Source organism: Nicotiana sylvestris, chromosome 2 (assembly GCF_000393655.2).
Source record: "Nicotiana sylvestris chromosome 2, ASM39365v2, whole genome shotgun sequence".
Classification (NCBI taxonomy): Eukaryota; Viridiplantae; Streptophyta; class Magnoliopsida; order Solanales; family Solanaceae; genus Nicotiana; species Nicotiana sylvestris.
The window spans coordinates 38,155,355-38,169,015 of record NC_091058.1 but is presented as its reverse complement, the minus strand read 5'-3'; the positions used below and the strand labels follow the sequence as shown (position 1 = coordinate 38,169,015).

At 39.0% G+C, this 13,661-nt stretch overlaps 1 protein-coding gene across 1 annotated transcript; it reads left to right on the top strand.

Annotated features, from left to right (window-relative positions):
- The first annotated feature begins 6,880 nt into the window (after positions 1–6,880).
- On the top strand, positions 6,881–8,846 carry LOC138884278 (uncharacterized). Its single transcript, XM_070165364.1, has 5 exons — positions 6,881–7,294; positions 7,373–7,471; positions 7,682–7,927; positions 8,029–8,595; positions 8,742–8,846. The coding sequence occupies exons 1-5, from the start codon at positions 6,881–6,883 to the stop codon at positions 8,844–8,846; spliced, it is 1,431 nt and encodes a 476-aa protein (XP_070021465.1).
- Positions 8,847–13,661: the final 4,815 nt, after the last annotated feature.

Below are 13,661 nucleotides of genomic sequence, written 5' to 3'. Positions count from 1 at the left end.
CGTGTGATAATTGTGTTAAGTGTTAAATTAATGTTTGTTTGAATTTCATATTTTTATTTTAGTTTTAAAATTAGAAGAAAAAAAGAAGAAGAAAAAGAATGAAGAAAAACGGTTTGGGCCAAGAAAGGAAACCAAAAATAGGCCCAAACCAATTCAATCTGACCCAGTCCAAACGAGGCCTCAGACAACCCCCCCAAACGACGCCGTATAAAGGTGTTTGATCTGAGCCGTCCGTCCAGGCCAATCCAACGGCCCAGGACCCCCCTTCAGCAACCCGTTTCCAAACCCGACCCAGCTACCGGTTCAGCCCAACCCCTCACTTAAACCAAACGACCCCGTTTTAATATCAAACGACCCCGTCTCACTTCTCACCATCGGATCCAAGCCGTTGAGATCATCTGATCTAACGGCCCAGATCCAATCCTCTACTCCGTATATAAGCCTTCCCTCACACCCCACGCCCCCTATCCAAACCCCCCCTTTCCTCATCTTCTTCACCAAGCCCTGAAACCCCCGAAACCCTAGCAGCCGCCCTAATTTCCCTTTCACCAGAACCCGGCGGCATGAACGCCGGTGACCACCTCCTGAACACCCTAGGACCCCCTCACTGTCCTGAACATGGATCTATTACCCCCTAGCCTCGAATTACCTTCCTTCATCTCGAATCTTCATTTGAAGATTCGAGTCGAACTCTGACCTATACCAAACCTCACCATCTTTGTACCAGACACTCCCATGACCTCCCTCGTGACCAAACCAGGCTTGGTTTGGTCCGAATCTACCCACAATCCTAAAAAACCAGATCTGAAGATCCAAACCCTAGAACATGAATAGCCTTGGAAACCGGCCAGTCTTAACAGGGTTTGAGGTCTAATAGACCTTAATCAAGGTGTTCTCGTGTGAGAACACCCTGATTAAAGTTTGTTCGGCCTCAAGGTGTCAAAGTTGAGTCAGACTTGGGTCAATCTTGTTTGGACATTTTTCGGTAAGTTTTTCTTTTCCTTTTTGTTTTATTCGACTGCTAATTGAGTTGTCAGCATGTTTCGTTGTGTTTGTTTGTTATTTTTGTTATTTTTCATTCGGATTTCTTCCATCTCTGTCAAAGACCTTTTATTTGGTCGATTGTTTTCTGTATATGCTTTGAATGTATCCTGTGATAAACATGTTCGATTAGGATAGTCGTCGCATAAATAATTCATATAGGTTCCTAGTAGTTGAACAAGAGTTATCTGAAGCCCTTTGGGTCCCTTACGTATTGTTTATGTGAACGATTGATTATTACCTGTTATATTTAGTATAGTCGACTCGACAAACGTCGTCGATTAGTTTTCTATGACTAAATGATCAAATGGATTGATAATTTCACATGACTGATTGAGCCCTGTCACTGACTGAATGCCCAACATTGTTTGAAATGGGTTTGTTTGCATTACAAAAACGACTAAAAAGATTCAGTCCAGGGCAGCTCTGAATTTGAACTTTCAGAAGTTCAAAATGCCCTGATGCTGCAATGGGTTTAGGGCAGTAATAATCAAGGTTTAACAAGGGTAGTATGGGGTTCGAAAAGAACAGGAAAAGCTTAGTTTAAGTGAGCTGACAAGTAGGGTACTAAATTAGGATTAAATTAATGTCAATGGGGAACAAGACATAAGAGCATGGGAATTAAAAAGAATACTTAAATGAACCCATAACTCTTAAACAAAAGGAATAAGCCAGGCGTGGGGAACAAAATGGCTGGCATCAAGAAGATGCTTAGGCATGGGGTTTAATAGGTATGGGCAGTCTGCAATTGGCAGAATCCAGGCAGCTTAGCTGCACTGGGTTGTTTGGCTTATAAATAGGCTATTTTCAAAACTTAAGGGACTGGACTTTTCAGTCTTGAGAAAAAAGAGAAAAACAGAAAGAAATTTTCAGAACACTTTAACTAATCACTGTCCAAAAACTGCATAAGAAATCAAGCTGGACATCCTAACTAGGTTTATTACTGTTCCATTAAGAGAAGGCTGTGTGTCTTCTGCTGTGATTGTTACTACACTGAGTTTTCTGTGTGCTGTGGATTGAGTTTTAGTCTTCCTGATTGTCGGAACTGTAATGGTTATTTGTTGAGCTTTGGGGTTATTGGATTTTCTGTTGCTGTTACATTCGATATCTTGGGTTTCCTGCTGTCTTTCTGCTCTGTTTTCTGGGATCGTCTGTCCATTGCTCGATCACTTGTTGAGCTTCATCATTGTGGCTGTTTTGGTTGTTGCTGTGTTGTGTTGTTTACCTGCTGCTGCTGTGCTTGCTGTGTATCACTCAACTGATCCTCTTCCTTCTTTTGTTCTCTATATCAGGTACACGACTAATACACTGCCAATGTAATTGGAAAGTTGAGCATGAATACAAAAGAAAAGACTTGAAGAATGACTTTTATACATAGATTGTTACATTATATGTCATGTACTGTATAATAATTTTCATTCCTGTTTGGATAATAGAAGTAGCCTGCATGCCTAGTATATATCAATGTAGATTAGTTGAATGTTAGTTTATATATGTATGCTGTTAGGTGAAAATATGCCCACTGCAATAAGTTGTATCTTAGACTTAGTTTAATTGTGTAGTATATTCTTTAATGTAGGCCAAGCATGAAAACTATCCACTACTAGTTAAGTTCTTTCCCTTCTGATAAATGGTCTCATATAACTGGTAAACCATACTTTAGAACAAAGAACACAAAGCTTGCAATCTCAACCTCATGAAGGTCGAGCCCAGGTCAAAATAGACCAAGCAGGCCCGCATCGAACAAACAGTGGCCCAGGTCTGGCCCATCCCGCATGAGCTGGATTTGGGCCGTAATGTTCAATCAGCTGTCCGTGTGCATAATCACGTTTACTTATTCTGTAAAAGCATTTTGAATCCTGCTATAAATAAGCCTACAAGCATGTAATCAACTAGGACTATCTCTGTTTTCTATTAGTAGAGACAAACGCGACAAAAAATGTAGTTGCTATAGGATATCCTTTTAAAATAAGGACGAGATGAGCCTCGACAAAAAATAAAGAAAAACGCACAAACCGTGGGGCCCTTGTTAAACGTATATATCGAAGCATTCAGTTCCCACGGTGGGTCGTTTAGCAAATCTCACGACCCTCCCGGAATAATAACGCGATAGCCTCTTTAAGCGCGTATTTAATAATTTTACCTTCTTAAATTCGGGTGCACATTTATGTGACCCAAATCCAAATCTCAACCGAGTCGAGATATGTTGATAACCACGGGTGCATTGATGTAACGTGGTTCGAGATATGTTTTCACGACGTTGCAATTCTTGTAAAATAATAATAACGACAAAAGCGGTTAGAAGTTAAAATTTGCACATATGTTCAATTTGTATAAAATCAGATAATCAAGCCGAATATAACAGTTGAGCGATCATGCTAGAACCACGGAACTCGGGAATGCCTAACACCTTCTCTCGGGTTAACAAAATTCCTTATCTGGATTTCTGGTACGCAGACTGTAATATAGAGTCATTCTTTTCCTCGATTCGGGATTAAAATTGGTGACTAGGGACACCCTAAATCTTCCAGGTGGCGACTCTGAAATAAATAAACAAATCCCATTTCGATTGTCCTTTAATTGGAAAAAACTCCCCTGCCCCCTCGGGTGCGGAAAAAGGAGGTGTGACAATAACTACTCTCCCCTTTTCACTAGCCAGCCCCAATACTTGTTTATAACAGATTAATACAGACCAATACTGAAATGAATTTCATAAGTAGAAAGGAAAAATAAAAAGTAAAAAGTTACACTATAGAGAGCCTGAAGATAGGCCCAGATTCTCAACAACTGATTAGGACTTCCTCTCTGAGTTATGTAATAAATCACCTCAATTGTAAAGATTGTTCCATAGCCTTTCTCATATCTGGGTGTGTCAGAGTTCCCTAAGGACCTCAAAGGATCCCGGGCAGTGCTCACACCCAGATTTCATAGCCAAGATAGAGTAAGAGCAGTGTGGAAAGGCCAGCTTTTGTGTGTCAAAGTTCAGAGGGAGCTCAAGGGTCCCAAGGCAATGCTCACACAAAAAGGGCAGAACTTAGTTGTCTAAGAATAGAGTGAGAGTTCTCGACATAGTTTTGAAGAGTTTAGGTAAGAAAACAATTTTGAAAAAGGGTAAGCAAGAAACAGTTTTGAAAAAGAGAGACTTAATTGGAATAGTTTTATGCCAAAGTTTAACTGATGAAAACCATTTGAAAGAGCATGCATACCAATCTCAGAACCAAAACAAAGTCAGCATCACACCAAAGACCAAGAATAGTCCAGCAAATACAAGCAAGGGAATAAGATTGGAGGGACAAGTATGGAGTATGTGAGGGCAAACATGTAGCAGGCAAGAACATATACGAGCACATAATCAAAAACTCCTACAGGTTCAGAGGATCAGGGGGACAGTAGGGTATTAGATTAGATTAACATATCAACACCAAACAACTAAGACCATGATCGTACCAATCATGGTGATTCACATAAGAAACATGCACTAAGTATATAGAAACATGTTGATTATTGACAAGTAAAGCATAACTTAACATGTAGAGAGAACTCAGGATCCTAATTACATGTTGAACCACAAAAATATTAAATAAAAGCATATCAGAAGTACAAGGAATTGTAACAGTAATAGAAACATGTTGGTTTGAGGACTGAAATCTGAGTTAAAACATACCACTGAAGTGAAGAAAGCAAAAACCAAAGCAGAAATAGAAGAGGCGCAATAGTTAGCCTTGGCTTGCAGCCGGCTAGCTTAGAATAGTAGCAAGTAGCACAAAAGAGAGAATATAGAGTTTTTAGTTGTGTGTGAGAGAGAGTTTTGAACTACTGTGTTCGTGTGTGTAATGAAAGGAGAAGAGGGTATTATAATAGTTTGAAAGCTAGGTCAATAAGACAAGAAGCAATTATAGAACTACAGAATCAATTAGGAATCTAAAATCAGCCAAGTCTCCCTTAATTAAGGGAGTAATTTACCAACGGTAGAAAGCAGGTGACAAATAAGGAATGAGATCATTTGAGACTGGAATATAGCACATAAGAAAATAAGCATAGTATAGAGCATGTAATAGAGGCTAGGTTCGACAAATTCTAATTAAGGAAATTGTCTAAGAATCAATTTGACAGCATAATCAACCACAAAATAAGGCAAGAAAATATTCAGAGGTTGAAAATCAGTAGGGAACAGAGTATACCAATCACAGGGAATCAGGGATTCCATTAAAGGTATCACTGACCAAGGGAAAGTATCACAATTGAACGAAGCAAATATAACACAAATAAGAATAGGGTAAAAGAATCACATAAATCTGGGATTCAAAGTAAAGGATGGTACTGATGAGAAGAAATTACCACAAATTTTTGTCAATGAACAAAGTAAACACGATATAGGCGGGAGAATCAAAATCAGAAACCCAAATGAGCACAAGGAGGTATAAAATCATAGAAGCTCAGAATATATGCATGAGAAATAGGTATACATACAAATCAGATAAGCAAAGACAGTTTCAGAACCCCGGATAAAACCAAAATAATTAGGGTTTTCAACATGATGAACCAGGTAAAAGAAAAACTTAAGTAAACCATTTAAACATAGTAAAAATCATATGATAATACTGAAAATAAGAGGAGAAGTCATTTTAAAAAGGGGTTAAGAAACCCTAGTCTTGGAGATAAAGAGTTACTTTAGGAAAATCGAAAAAACCTTTGAGGAAAACAACAAAAGCTCATAATATACACATATCTAAGACAGATCTAAAAGAAATCGGAAAATCTTAAGAGTTAGGGTTTCAAAGAACCCAGAGAAGATGAGAAAACCTTAGAATGTTACCGGTTTTAGCCAGAAATATCATAGATCTTACTCGTACGGCCATGGATGGCCGGAAAATGGCATGAGAAATCATGGGTAGGAGTTGAACTGCTCAAGGTTCACCTGAGGACCTCAGGGTAGTGTCAAACCGGCATGGGCTGAAGCAGAGGCCAAGAGATGGTGAGAGACCATGGTTTCTGGCGAGGGAGGTGACCGGAGAAGGTGGACAGGGTCCATCGGAGATGAGGGGAGAAGAGAAGGTTCTAGAAAGGACCAGAGATAGAGAGAGGGAGATATAAAGACCGGTTGAGAGAGAATGGGGGGGGGGAATGAGTGAAGGGGGTAGTCTATTAGGTTTAATTATGGTATGAGGGGATCTGGACCGTTGATTGAAATTAATCAACAGTTCAGATTGAGTGAGGTATTGGGCCAGGTGGTATGGTGCATTAGGCTTGGGTTTGGTGGGTTATTTAATTGGGTTTGAGGCTTTTTTGATTAGGTTATAATTTAAATAGGAATGGCTAATTGTTAAATATGCATCAAAATTAGATAAATAATTAATAAAAATAGATAATAATTATGTAAAATAAAATTAAAGCTAAATAGGTGAAATTAAGGTAATTAACTAATATTTAAAATATAAAACGACCAATTATTGAATTAAAATAGCATAAAGTGTATAATTAGGCTATAATTGCAAAATTATTGTAATTATAGCCAAACAATGCTAAATTGGCTAATTTGTAAAATAATTAAATTCTAATAGGATTAAAAATGATATATTGAGATAAGAAATACTTTGAAATTACTTGTAATATAATTTATGAATAATTATTGGATATAAAGTAATGAATAAATTAAAAAAATAAATTAATAATATGGAAAATTATGGAAAAATACCAATTATTATAAAAGGTGATTTTGAAGGTATATATACAAATTTAATAATAGTTTGAGGAAAAATTGGGTATCAACACATACCGACCACCCAAGTTCAATAGACAATACTATGGGTGGTGGAAATCAAGAATACCTGATTTTATCATGGTTGAGGATTGTGAGTTATGGGATATCATATGCGATGGTCCTTATGTTCCAACCAGAGTACTAGATGAACTTCCATTTTCAATGGCAAAAACCAGCAAAGAGTACACTGAAGCAGACAAGATAACTGTGGAGAAGAATTTTCGTGCCAAGAAAATTCTAGTATGTGGAATAAGACCTGAAGAGTACAATAGAATCTCCACCTTTGACACTGCCAATGAGATATGTGAAGCTTTGCAAATAGCTCATGAAGGGACTACACAAGTAAAACAGTCTAAGATTGACATGCTCACTACCGAGTATGAACTCTTCAAAATGAGGGACGATGAATTCATTCAAGATATGTATACGAGATTCACTTCTATCATAAATGAGTTACACTCCCTTGATGAAATCATTCCCAGAAACAAGCTAGTAAGGAAAATCCTTAGCTTTCTGCCTAGCTCCTAGGAAAGCAAAGTGAATGCCATTACTGAATCAAATGATTTATAGGAGCTGACCGTAGAAGAGCTGATCGGAAACTTGAAGACCCATGAGTTGATGAAAAAGATAAACAGTGAAAGAAGAGAACCAAAAAGGGAAAAGAACCTGGTACTTAAAGCTGATTACAATGATTCAAGATAGGAAGACAGTGACATGGCTTACCTAACCAAAAGATTTTAGAAGATGGTCAGAAGACATGGAGAAATGCTAAAAAGGGACATTTCTATCAGACTAAGAAACTGTGATCTTTGTTACAAGTGCGGAAAGCCTGGACACTTCATAAAAAATTGTCCTCTCCTAAAGCAATAATTCTACAAGAACCATCATGAGAAAACAGCTAAGACGAACTCGGTTCCTATCAAGGACTTCAAGAGAAAAAGATCTGCTGACAATATGATGAGATATGCTCTTGCAGCATGGGGGGATTCATCTAGTGAGTCTAAAGATGAACCTAATACTGGTGATAGTTCCATGATGGCAGTTGAAGGCGAAGAGACTGGATATGACTCAAATTTTGCTTTGATGGCTCAATCAGATGATGATGAAGACAATGGCAACAAAGAGGTAAACTTCAGGGATGTTCAGAGAAATCTGAAATCCTATTCTCCAAAAAACTCATGTCTTTAGCTGATGTATTAATCACTGATTTTCTTAGTCTTGTGGAGGATAAAGATTCTTTGACCTTAGAATTAGGAGAATCTGAACAAACTAAAGACAACTTAGTGGTTGTAGTTACTGACCATAAGAAAACCATTGAAACTCTCAGAAAAGAAAAGAGTGATCTATTGGCAGAAATTGTAGACCTAAGGGAAACAATAGTGAAACCATGGACTAAGTCAAAACCTGAAAGTTCTAGAAAGGGAAAGGAGATAGCAAGTGAGGAACAAATTAGGCTTGAAAATAAGGTGAAAGCTATGAGATTTAGGATGTGTGCTGAAATTGAGAAAAAAGAGCTTCTCCAAACTAATCTGGAAAGAGTAAAAAATGATCTTGAAAAGTCCCTAAAGTGGAACTGGTCCTCAGAAGCTACCACTGCCTTACATACTAATGATTGTGAAAACAGGCAGAGAGCAGGGATCCAAAGGGAGAAAACTCCTCACAACCCTCACAGTAAGTACGTCATTGTCTCTGATAACTGGCCTTGTACCAGATGTGGGAACACTGGGCTCTTCAAGGAAGATGTCCAGGCTAAGAATCAATCAGGTCAGAAAAATAAAGTGTTTGCTGAAACGGTGACTACAAAAGAGGGACTAGGTTCCACTGACAAAAAACGCACATTACCTGCATGGACTAAGAAAACTCTTATTCATCCTCTTGCTTACTACAAGGGACCCAAACTTGTTTGGGTTCTAAAACTAACTCTTAATCTCTTGTGCAGGGAACAGTGGAAGGAAGCGGTCAACAATGGTTCATGGATAGTGGGTGTTCAAAACACATGACTGGAAATACCACAGACTTTCTTTCACTAAAAGCCCTGCAATGAGGGAGTGTATCCTTTGGCAACGGCAAAAAGGGGTACATTCTTGGAGTTGGAAAAGTCGGGAAGTCACTCACTCATTCTATTGAAAATGTGTACTATGTAAATGGCCTTAAGTATAGTCTCTTGAGTGTTTCTTAAATCTGTGATAAAGGAAACAAGGTAGAATTCTTGTCCAAAATATGTACAGTCACTGATCTAGTGACTGGCGAAATAGTACTTATGGCCAAAAGATACAAGAACATCTATGTCGCTGATTTTAAGTCCTTACAGAATGGTGATCTGAGTTGTCTGAAAGCTGTTGATGATGAAGCTGAACTATGGCACAAAAAACTGGGCCATGTAAGTTTTTCTCTTCTGAACAAACTAATTTAGAAAGACCTGGTCCATGGTCTGCCTATGTCACAATTCAAGGTGCAAAAAGTCTGTGATGCCTGTGCTAGAGGAAAATATGTGAAGTCCTCTTTTAAGCCTAAAAGAGATGTGAGAACCTCAAAGCCACTAGAGCTTCTGCATATGGATATGTGTGGACCTATGACAGTGCAAAGCAGAGGAGGAAAAAGATACATTTCGTGATAGTAGATGACTACTCTAGATTCACATGGACTCTGTTTCTCAGAACCAAAGATGAAACTGTTGAGGTATTTGTGGACTTTGTGAAGAAAATCCAAGTGAAGATGGAATCTAGAGTCGCATGCATTAGATCAGATCATGGGACAGAATTTGACAATGTCAAATTTGATGAATTCTGCAATGAAAATGGCATCACACACAACTTCTCAGCTCCCAGAACTCCCTAGCAAAATGGAGTAGTAGAAAGGAAGAACAAAAATCTAGAGGAAATGGCAAGAACAATGCTGATCGACAGTGGAATTGCAAAGAACTTCTGGGCTGAAGCTATTAATACCGCCTGCTACTTGGTGAACAGGTGCATGATCAGATCACTTCTAAACAAAACCCCGTATGAACTGTTGAATGGAAGGAAACCCAAGATGACTCACCTAAGAACATTTGGGTGCAAATGCTATGTTCTCAACAATGGAAAGGATCAGCTTGGTAAATTTGATGCCAAGAGTGATGAAGGAATATTTCTGGGTTACTCCTCTCAAAGCAAGGCTTACAAGATATATAATAAGTGGACTCAATGTGTTGAGGAAAGTGTTCATGTTATTTTTGATGAATCTTATCCATCATTTGAAAAGAGTGTTGAGGAAGATCAAGATGAAGAACCCTCACTAGTTCCTGGTGAATTCATTAACATGACAAATGGAAAGACATATATGACGAGTCAAGTAAATGAGCCAAATGAAGACAACGTTGCTTCATCTTCAATAGAACCAAACACCTCAGTTACAACCACTGAAGCTAAAGAAAGAGTGGTTGATGCAGTTTAGGAAAATCCACTAGTACCTGAGAGAAAGATAGAGGAAAATCAGCCAAACATATCTTCCTCCTCTCAAAATGAACCTCAGGCGTCTAACTGGAGACACCAAAGCTCTCATCCAATAGACAACATTATCACCCCTCTATATTCCGGAGTACAAAATAGGTCAAGAGCCAGAATTCACTTGCCTTCTCAGCCTTTCTCTCCCAGATAGAACCCAAAATATCAAGGAAGCCCTGAAAGATGCAGATTGGATTACAACCATGCAAGACGAGCTGTATCAGTTTGAGAGAAACAATGTGTGACACCTGGTACCTAGACCCCCAAATTGAACCATTATAAGAACCATGTGGGTATTCAGAAACAAGCTCGATGAACATGTAGTTACCACAAGGAACAAGGCCAGTCTAGTGGTCCAAGGCTACAATCAGGAGGAAGGGATTGACTATGATGAAACGTTTGCTCCAGTGGCTCGCATGGAAGCTATTAGAATTCTAATCGCGTTTGCATCTCAAATGGAATTCACATTGTTCCAAATGGATGTCAAGAGTTCATTTTTGAATGGACTCCTTAAGGAAGAAGTCTATGTGAAGCAACCCCTAGGGTTTGAATGCCATGAGCACCCTGAATATGTGTTTAAACTGGACAAAGCTCTGTACGGGTTAAAGCAGGCTCCTCGAGCTTGGTATGAAAGATTGTCAAAGTTCCTCCTCGAAAATGGTTTTAAAAGAGGGAAAATTGACAACACTCTTTTCTTAACGAAACTAGGAAGGAACTTGCTCATTGTTCAGATTTATGTTGATGATATCATTTTTGGAGCAACATCTGATTCTCTGTGTGGAGAATTTGCAAAACTCATGGGAAGTGAATTTGAAATGAGCATGATGAGGGAACTGAACTTCTTCTTGGGTCTTCAAGTAAAATAGTCCCCAAAGGGTATATCTATTTATCAGCAAAAATACATCAGGGAGCTCTTGAAGAGGTTTGACATGGAAGCATCAAAGGTGATAGACACTCCCATTGCTACTACCACTCGACTGGACATGGATGAAACTGGATCTCCTGTGAATCAAACCATGTATAGAGGCATCATTGGGTCTCTCCTCTATCTCACTGCCAGCAGAACTGATATTGTTTTCAGTGTGGGGCTATGTGTAAGATTTCAATCAAACCCCAAGGAATCTCACTTCAAGGCTGCCAAAAGAATACTAAGATATCTCAAAGAAACACAAGACTTGGTGCTGTATTATCCATCAGGTGACAATTTTAATATGATTGGGTATGCTAATGTAGATTATGCAGGTTATCTTGTGGACAGGAAAAACACTTCTGGAATGGCTCACTTCTTAGGTTCATGTCTTATCTCTTGGGGAACAAGGAAGCAAAATTCAGTGGCTCTTTCAACAGCTGAAGCTGAATATGTAGCTGCAGCATCCTGCTGTGCTCAGCTCTTATGGATCAAGAATCAATTGGAGGACTTTGGGGTACTTACTAAGAGTGTGCCCCTTCTATGATAGCATTGCAGGCGTGCAACCCGCTCCCATTTCATATACTACCGTTGTAGGCGTGCAACCTGCTCCCATTTCATATACTACCGTTGCAGGCATGCAACCCACTCCCATTTCATATATTACCATTGTAGGCGTGCAACCCGCTCCAATTTCATATATTACTGTTGCAGGCGTGCAATCCGCTCCCATTTAATATATTACCATTGCAGGCGTGCAACCCGCTCCCATTTCATTTATCAAAACCAATCATAAAAGCATCCCGACAAGGGAATAATAGCAATATGACAACATCCCGACAAGAAAATAATAATATTACAACAACATCCCGGCAAGGGAGAAATAATATCAAAACAAACATCCCGGCAAGGGAACAATAATATGACAATAACATTCTGACAAGGGAACAATAATGATAATAGCATCCCGACAAGGGAACAATGATGATAATGCTCATATGAAGCACAATAAACCAAAACGAAGTCATAAAAATTAAAATACAAGACTCACAGGTATGCTTGACACCGACGTATAGATACTCGTCACCATGCCTATACGTCGTACTCCACAGTTAACACGTAGCAAATAAGACACGACTCCTAATCCCTCAAGCTAAGGTTAGGCCAAACACTTACCTCGAACTTCCATGACCAACTCAAGCCTCAAACACCGCTTTTCCTTTTGAATTTGGCTCCAAATCAATCGTATCTAGACATAATCAACTTAATAACATCAATAAATGCTAAACAATCCAATTCCAATGCTTAATTATAGATTTCCTACCATTCTTCCCAAAAAGTCAAAAATCAACCCCGGGCCTGCTTGGTCAAAATACGAGGTTCGGACCAAAACCCGATCACCCATTCACCCACGAGCCCGAATATGTAATTGGTTCCAAAATCCAACCCCAAAATGAGGTCTAAATCCTAATTATACCAAAAGCCCTAACTCTACCCAAATCCCTAATTTTATATCCTTAAGAACATGATTTAGGCCTAGAAATCTAATGGGTGTTAACGGAAATTGAAGAAAATGAGTCTAAGATTACATACTATGGATTTGTGGTGAAGTTCCCTTTCAAACATCGCCCAATTTGGAGTTTGGAAGAAGAAGTTATGAAATTTAGGTTAAATCCCATATGTTTTGTTACTGTTTAAAAATCACTGGGCAGGCCTTGCCTGTCGCGTTTGCGATAGGTCAGGCTTAGCTGATCATCGCATTCGGTTTTGACGGCTCGCATTCGCGGTCAGATGGCTATGTTCACGTAGAACAAATATGAAACCCCCTAGGCCTTTAACCTTATGCGTTCACGAGTGCCTGTATGCGTTCGCGAAGGGTACTCCCCCCACAACCTCGCATTCGCATCCCAAGCTCAGTGTTCGCGAAGAACAAACTGGCACCTAAGAAAATTACCTTACGCGATCATGAGTGTAACCACAGGAACGCAAAAAACAAAACCTCTGTGCACCTGAGACAACAAAAACTTGCAATTTTTCCTAAGTTGAAAACCTTCCGAAACCCATCTGAAACTCACCCGAGCCCTCGGGGCTCTAACCAATCATGCATACTAACTCAAAAAAACCCTAAGAATTTGCTCGTGTGATCAAATCGCCAAAATAACAGCAACAACTATGAATTTAGCATCAAAATCATGAAATTTCTTAAGAACATTAAATTTTCCAATCTTCTCTAATAAGGTCCGATTGATATCATTTCAAGTTCGTTTCTTACCAAATTTCACAGGTTCGACTCAAATCATATATAAGACTTGTACCAGGCTCCAGAACAAAAATACGGGCCCGACACCAATGGTTTCAAACATAAATTGCCTTCTTGACTTCATAATTAATTTAGCAAAACAATTTCTTTAAAAAAATCATTTCTCGGCTTTGGGACCTCGAAATTCGATTCCGGGCATATGCCCAAGTC